Raw genomic sequence first — 7,894 nt, 5'->3', positions numbered from 1 at the left:
ATAGATTATTTAGGTTATTTTAAAATTTCGAATTTTAATAAAAATTCCAAAAAAGAATCACTTTAGGATAGATCAAATCATTTTCTCTAGGATAGATTACATGTTGATTTGAGTATTTTTAATTCCGAATTTCATTTGAAAATACCAAAAATAAATCATTTGTCTGTCATTAGAATTAGGTCACATCGTCCCATGACATATAGTTTGCATGTTAGACTGCATTAATCACATGTTAATTTTTGCATGTCATTATATATAGGTTAGCTTCCATTTAAATAAGTGAAAATCCTAAAAAATATTGAGTGAACTGCTTGTTAATTAGAAATCATATTAGGATTGTTGATGTGATTTTCTAGCTAACAATGCAGATGCTTACGTTGCTTCGAGGTAAGTAATTCTCCCAACCTTGCAATTTATTTAATGTTTTGATTATTGGGTGTTACTTTGGTGGTTTGCGCACCCGCATGATCACCTCACATACTAGTGACTAAGTTGAAATGAATCCAAACTGCCTGCCAAAACATTTTCGAAAAGAAAAGGTACCGAAAGGGCGTTAGACTAGATCTAGCGTAATCAAGTCCCCGAGCTTAGAATCTCTGGTTCGTAGGAATAAAACATATCTCCCTATGTTTTATTTAGGTTTCTAATCAACCTACCATAAATTGATTAGTGGCGACTCCGAGCATAAAAACTTTTGCATGTTAAAAACTTAAACTCTAAGTTGCGAATTGGTAGGGCTTGGGAGGGCCCGAGTTAGGCTTAGTCTTAACAATCCATTAGCCTGAGAGAAATTTTAGGTCGCGACACCTTGGAATCGGGAATCGGGGATTTGGACCAAACCGCTCAGACACCGGTTCCACTTTTAGGAGCCGGGAACCGAACCAAACCGGCTAGTCCGATCCGGTCCGGGCGGTTCCTAGTCCAGGTGGTACATTTGCACACCCCTAATATTAATTTAGTCCTAAAACTTTTGATGAGTTACCAATTTAATTCTAAATTTTTTAACGATTTGTTAATTTAGTTTTTGCGGTCAATTTTAGTTGAAAATAGCCAACACTGTGGTCTAGTCAACGCCGGCTATCCTACGTGGCATGACCGGCGTAAGATAGTCAACGCTAACGTAGATAAATTTAATATTTTTTTTGAACTTTTTTCTTTTTCTGTTCTTTTTTTTTCTTTCCTTCTTCCTCTAAATGGTTTTTGGGCCTCAACGATGCCTGTTGACCGGCTATAGGCGAGATACCTCATTGGCCTCGGAGAGAACTAGCCCGGCGACGCTCGACCTCGCCAACATTGGGCGAGGTCGGCCTCTTTAGTGGCTAGGCTGGTGAGGCTTGACCTCGCCGTCTTTGGGCAAGGGTGACCCTTGCTACTCACTAGTGGCTAGTGGTTGGGCGAGGCTCGCCTTCGTTGGGTGAGGTTGACCTCGCTAATGGCTGGTAAGGGCGTTGCTGTGCAAAGTCATGCCTTGCCCAGTGATGGTGAGGTCAACCTCTATGGTCATTTCTGAGGCTCGTTGACTAGTTCGAGGAAGAAGGACAGAGAAACATAAAAAAAAAGGATAAATTCAAAAAATAAAAAATTTAAAAATTTGTCCATATCAACGTCGGATGTGCCATGTAGGACGGCCAATGCTAACTAAACGGCCACATTAGCTATTACACCCGTGTCAATTCAGTCATAAACCTTTTAATCGTATCAATTTAGATATAAATATTTTCACATTTTGTCAATTAAGTCCATCCGACCAATTTAGGCCGAAATTTGTTACCGTAGACGCCGAACATCCTATGTGATATGGCACGTTGATATGAAATTTTTTTATAATTTTTTCTTTTCTTTAGTTTTTTTACTGAGCGTTGGCAATGGTCGCTAGCATTGGGAGGGCGTCGCGGCGCTCGCTCGATGTCGATGAGGGCCTGGGCGAGGGCCAAGACACCCCAAGTGAGGGTGCACGGTCCCTCGCCCAAATCTATGTTTTCCACGTTAAGCTCACAATCAAAGAATTATAAGAGCTGATAGGCTACCTTGGGCTTTTAGCCTTCAAAAGGCCAACTTTCTCTTAATGGGATTTTTAAAAAATTTCCCAAACACCAAATTTTAGCCTAAAGATTTTTGGATGCCCAAAGTGGCTTGGCAAAGCCATTCCCAAATGCACCCTAAGAGAAAGTTGGCCTTTTGACGGCTAAAAGCCCAAGGCAGCCTTCTACCTGCCTTGACATTTCAGCAATCTCGGAATGCTGTAGGGATAATAATGAATTTTTTTATTGCCTTTTTTGCCCTTAGAGATTTATCTAATTTCCACTTTAACCTTTCTTTTGTTAGAAACCCTAGAAGCAACGGTCACGCTAACCCCTTACGCTCCGCTCGCTTCGCCTCTCTCTCTGGTTGCTCTTTATTCACCGTTTTCTTCTCTCGTGCACGCCTCTTGGTGGCCTCTGTCTTCGCTCAGAACCAAGTCGCTCGCCTCGCCGTGCTCGCCTCTGTCTTCGCTCGGAACCCAGTTGCTCGTCTCACCTCGAATCCAGGTTATTTTGCTTCGATTCCTTCTCGTAGTGTTTTTTCTAGCTGTGATTGTTAAGTCGCTCGCCTCACTCATGCTCGCCTCTCTCTTGGTGGCCTCCCTCTTCATTTAGAACCGAGTTGCTCACCTCGCCGTGCTCGCCTCTATCTTCGCTCGGAACCCAATTGCTCATCTTATCTTGAATCTAGGTTCTTATACTTCGATTCCTTCTCGTAGTGTTTTTTCTAGTTATGATTGTTAAGTCTTTTGCCTCAATTGAAATGCCATGTTTCTGCAAGATAGAAGTCTCTATAGTTTTTCGGTTGTAGATGAAAGCTAGCAGATTCTTGAGGCTAGGAGGTTAGGGTTCGGTTGCTGGTAACTTTACGAGTTTGCTCATATTCTGGCAAGTCGAGAGTAAATTTTGTTCTTGTTCTCATTTGTGGCTCTACAGGATGGTCAGATAGATGGAGCTAACCTAGTGATAAGATTAACAGTTTTTCTCATAGTTTTTTGCTGTCTTGGTTAGTCAATTACCAAGTCGGCAGCGAAGGGTTCATTTGCTTAATCCCTTTAGTAATGGAAGAGTGTGGATTCTATGCAGCTATGAAAGAGAAGATATTGTGGTTAATTCTTGTTTGCTTTTCTGAAATTATGCTTCAGCAGCGCCAATGCTGGTTCTTTTGAGTTACTTGGGTTTCTTATGTGCAGTAGGAACAACATCTACAAAGGTTTTCGTCGGTCATTCCATATACAAAGGAAAGGCAGCTCTGACAGTGGAGCCCCGATCTCCAGAATTCACTTCTTTAGATGTACGTTAGAGATTTTCTTCTTCTTATATATCCGAAAAGTCCTGAGATGTTAGTTTGTGACCTGTTGAAGTTTTGGGTTAAATGGTGTAGTCAGGGGCATATAAACTGTCTAGGGAAGGAATTGTGCTGCTTCAATGTGCCCCTACGGCTGGCACGCGAGTATATGATTGGAGCAGAAAGCAGGTAATCTATTCATCATTGCGTCTCTATGACAAGGAATATGGTTTCTTGTTCTGCTACATTTTAGATTGTCTCCGCAGTAAAATGTCTCTCCCTCTTTATGTTTCCTTCTATTTTTCGTGTTTTCCATTTTGGGGATGCGGCATCGGTTTTATTAAAAGCCTAAGGCCCTGAGCTATTTAGTGTGGGCTTAAGATTCTATGCTTCCCAGTTCTTTAAATACCATTCTGCTATTCTTCTTTCGGCCTTCTTTTTTCCTGAATGGGTTTCACTTTCTATAAAGAGTTTTTGTAGTTACTTATATACGTTTACAAGTGGTTTTTGAAGGTAGCAAAGGACTGTATTCTTGCATATGGAACTGTTGCTGCAAATTATCATCATGTGATTGATCACTTAGCTGCCACCAAATCACATTTGGTTGGAGTCGGGCAACCCTTTTTAATAACAAAAATAGTGATCTGATTTTGACAAATGATGCTCCTTCCCCCACTTGATTGGTGGTTTGGGGTGTTTGGCCATTCCTTCTTACCTTTTTATTGCACTCCTTAGGCCTTAAGAACATGCAGGAACAATTGGAAATATCATTTGCCAAAATTTCGACAAATCCTACACCTTCAGGTTATCAGGAGGTATTCAACCGTCATCATTCCTCGCTAAGATCAGAAATTGAGCGAGCATTTAGTGTATTGAAGAAGAAGTGGAAGATTCTAACGCATATGCCAAGTTATCCGTTTGAGAAGCAAGTGAAAATTGTTATAGCAGCAATGACTTTGCACAATTATATACGAAGAAACGCCGTCAATAATAAACATTTTGAAAGAGCAGATTTGGATCCCAATTATGGATATTCAGTTGATCTTGATGATGTGAATGGCGGGGCTAGTGTTTCAAATGATAATTTATTTTCTGACATGACACGTTTACGTGATCAAATAGCCATGAGTTTAGTAAATACTTAAAGATGCTTGTAAATTTCAATGATAATCTATTGTTTTCCTCGATGCATATGTGACAATGTTTATTATAATTAAATTACTCTCTTTTTGCAAAGATGTGGTTTATTTATTTATTAATCTGTTAATATATCTCTTTTACGTTACTCTAAACACGAAATATAAAAGTCTCGATCATTATTGTTTTTCAATTTTAAACAAATTAAAATTAAAAAACTTAAATTGGTCAAATCAAAGGACTTCCTCAAATATATGTTTACCAAACAGCATTTTCCCAAAGTTGCCTCTCAAGACACTTTTCAGTTATAGTGTACCAAACAGTTTTAGCATTTCACCAAAACCCTTTAAAGTAAAGGCTTTTGCTTTTCTCTAATGGCTTTCCCCAAAAGCCTTCCCAAACGCAGTTTTAATGGGGTTTCGAAAAAAATTTCCCAAACGCCAAATTTTAGCCTAAAGTGACACGGCAAAATCATTCTCAAACGAACCCGAGGTCCCGATGACAATGATTATATTTCTATCCTTAAAAAAGTAAACCAAATAAATAAATAAATAAATAACAGCGAGGAAAACTCGCGAAAAAAAATGTAGGGAAGAGATTTTTTTTTTTCCATCCCCTGACGATGTCAATGTCTGCGCCAAATCCTCCTCCACTCCGACTGCCATGGCTCTCCAAACTTGCTCGGCCCTCTCAGATCATCATCGCTCTCTCTTCAACCTTCGACCCTTTCCGTTCCCACCTCTGAATTCCAGCACCTCGCGTTCGATCACCAAGCCTCGCATTCCAACTCGGAATCGCAGCCCTCGCGCCCAAGTCCCGTTCTTGCCAGCAGTTCGTTTGAGCAAGAGGAGGGCCGCGAGCCTCTCGATTCTTGCCATCCTGCTAAATGGGTGTGGCTCGAGCGCGTCGCTGGCGACGTTGCCTCAAGAAGTGGAGCTGGAGAGGTACACAGACTCCAAGGAGGGCTTCACCCTCCTCAAACCTTCTTCTTGGGTTAAGGTAACACATCTGTGTGTACAATGTATAATGAATATCAGACTTGCAAAAATGCCGTGACCGTCCAAGTAATTGGGGTTGTTTTATTGTTGGAACTGAAGGTGGATAAAGCAGGAGCGACGGTGCTGTTTGAGGAGCCAACCAAGGGGAGCAACAACGTGGGAGTGGTGGTGAGTCCTGTTCGTCTTGCGAGCCTTGACGAATTTGGGAGTCCTCAGTTTGTTGCGGACAAGCTCATACAAGCCGAAAAGCGCAAAGTAGGTGCTTGTTCAATTGCTTGCTTCATTCTAAATATGGAATGTCTTAAAAGTATGGTGCCCGAAGCCTCTTGTGTTTTCAGGCGATCGATTATTTGGTAGATAATTTGGTCTTTGTTAGAATTGCTGAGAAGAATTATGTCTTGGAGCTGTCTTATTAAGGGGAAACATTGAAGTGAAGTATCTTTCTGCAGTAGATAGTTTAAGTATGCTAAATAATTATTCTATCGTATACATGGTGACAGTATGAATTCCTTACTCAAAAGGCTGGAATGTCAGCTTCATATCTAAAACAAGATGGATGAACTCATTTGTGAGTAAATAATTTGATCTCAGGAGTCTATGCAGTTCACTGGAGATGATCGACGCAATGAGAGAGAGAGAGAGAGAGAGAGAGAGGGAGAGAGAGAGAGAGAGGTTTTTTGGCTGCAGAGATGATGGCAAGTGATGATTGATCCTCTTGCTCACAGTCACAGGTCAACTTGGCTTCATGGTGCACCAAATATTGGCCTGAAGTGGATCCACCAATTTCAATATTTTACCATATCTAAAACCCAAATCATTTAAGAGGAAAACTGAATCAAAACTCTGGTTGAGCTGCATTCAGTGTTCTACTATCAGACATGTTGGTATAGTCATAGTTATCTCACTTAATCATATAATTGAATATGTAAAATACATTCAAATGTGTTTCCATGACTTTCATTTCTATATCATATATAATGATGATGACTTAATTAGTCAAAATTGGCTTGATTCAGGTCTTTAGGCTCTTTGGCTGTAAACCTATGAGTGATACGTCGATAAGTTTTGGGTTTGGCTTGAAGCTTCCATGTGCTTTAAACCATTTTTTTCCAAACAGGAAAGTACGAAAGACGCTGAAGTGATTGGAGTGGCGGAGAGATCTGGCCGGGGAGGCTTGCAAGTTTATGAGTTTGAATACAAATTGGACAGCAGCAGGGGAGGCATGAAAAGGATCTTTTCGGCTGCATTTGTGACCTCAAAGAAGCTCTATCTGTTAAACATCGCTCACTCGGACAAACCAGAGAGTCCACTTGACACCCAAACAAGGATGATGTTGGAGGAAGTTCTCCATTCTTTTGATGCTGTTCCTGGCATATGAACATCACAATCCATAGCAACGTGACTATTTGCTCAATGTTGCTCCGCACACGGTTACTGACTCCTGAGGTAATGCACTACTGAATTGATTTTGTTAAATAGGTGTCGATCTAATGAAAAGAGAAAACTCAAGATGGTTTGTGCTTGGACTGTTGCAGAGGGATTGAACTTTGACCTCTTTGATCCAAAAAGGTGGTGCAGAATTTGAAATATGTTAGCTTAAAGATTCTTCTGTGTCAGTTCTTTTGCATGTATGCGCAACATATAATGCTTACTATGATCATCCGGCACCTTTTACGCACAACTTGAAATGCTACTTGACCGCGCGCGAAACTTCAACATTTGAACCTATTGTATCAGTGAGGGCACTTCAAGATTCTTTTTCAGGCATTTTTGTCTTATGGAAAGGGGGAAAGAACATATCTTTGAGCACCTTATCTTACTAGTGAGACTTGTATTTCAGGTGGCAAAGCTCCCCTCTTAAATGACTCTGGCGATGCGTTCCAGCAAAGGGTATCATTCTTTATGTTCTTAGGTGAAATGAAAGGTGAGATGCTTTTTGTAAACAGCCTCTGTGAATGATGACTAAGAGGCTTTATATCATTCTTGCGTTTCTACGTACCTACATGAACTTCTTATGTCGAGTTGTTCTCTTATCGATGATTAGTAATTAGTGTTAGGCAATGCTTGTTACCACACCTAGTATGGCACTTTTGCTGCGCTCGTTCTCAATTATCTGCCAGGCGATGCTCATTTAGTTTCATCTTCCCATGTAAGCTCGTTCTCGGGTGCTCCTAACAATATTTGAGTTTCTGGTTTGAGAGAAACCGTAATTCTTGAAAAAAGCCGATGCACTCGGACACGGACAAAAGCTGACTCAAGCATGAATTGTCCTGGCATTTTGGCTGCTCTTACTTTTCTTAAGAATGAAAAACGAACGAAAAGGAGGTGCTTTGAGATTTATCTTCTATGCACGAGCAACTTCCCCTCCCTGGCGTTGTCCTTGTCCCATTCGCATTGAGAAACAAGGATTTTTCTCTAAACCACCGAAATGGAAAGCGACAAATGAGAAT

At 40.7% G+C, this 7,894-nt stretch overlaps 2 protein-coding genes across 4 annotated transcripts; both read left to right on the top strand.

The window, feature by feature from the left end:
- The first annotated feature begins 2,710 nt into the window (after positions 1–2,710).
- LOC130138393 (single-stranded DNA-binding protein WHY1, chloroplastic-like) lies at positions 2,711–4,366 on the top strand. Its single transcript, XM_056312378.1, has 3 exons — positions 2,711–3,315; positions 3,406–3,498; positions 3,823–4,366. Exons 1-3 carry the CDS (start codon positions 3,175–3,177, stop codon positions 3,955–3,957), a joined length of 369 nt encoding a protein of 122 aa, XP_056168353.1. The 5' UTR covers positions 2,711–3,174; the 3' UTR covers positions 3,958–4,366.
- Positions 4,367–5,022: 656 nt separating this feature from the next.
- LOC115689686 (psbP domain-containing protein 2, chloroplastic-like) lies at positions 5,023–7,505 on the top strand. 3 transcript variants are annotated; one of them, XR_008816801.1, is made up of 4 exons: positions 5,023–5,445; positions 5,544–5,699; positions 6,562–6,890; positions 7,285–7,505. XR_008816801.1 is itself a non-coding variant. In XM_056312376.1 (3 exons), the coding sequence occupies exons 1-3, from the start codon at positions 5,110–5,112 to the stop codon at positions 6,820–6,822; spliced, it is 753 nt and encodes a 250-aa protein (XP_056168351.1). In that variant the 5' UTR covers positions 5,023–5,109; the 3' UTR covers positions 6,823–7,211. The 3 variants fall into 3 exon arrangements, 1 of the variants encoding a protein (XP_056168351.1); XR_008816802.1 differs by lacking the exon at positions 7,285–7,505 and adding an exon at positions 6,980–7,211; XM_056312376.1 differs by lacking the exon at positions 7,285–7,505 and having other exon boundaries at positions 6,562–7,211.
- The last annotated feature ends 389 nt before the right edge of the window (positions 7,506–7,894 follow it).

The sequence above is a fragment of the Syzygium oleosum genome, unplaced genomic scaffold, assembly GCF_021117445.2.
Source record: "Syzygium oleosum isolate NSW1041296 unplaced genomic scaffold, Sole_v2.1 Sole_v2.06, whole genome shotgun sequence".
In the NCBI taxonomy this organism is placed as follows: Eukaryota; Viridiplantae; Streptophyta; class Magnoliopsida; order Myrtales; family Myrtaceae; genus Syzygium; species Syzygium oleosum.
This window is presented reverse-complemented; position numbering and strand designations above follow the sequence as displayed.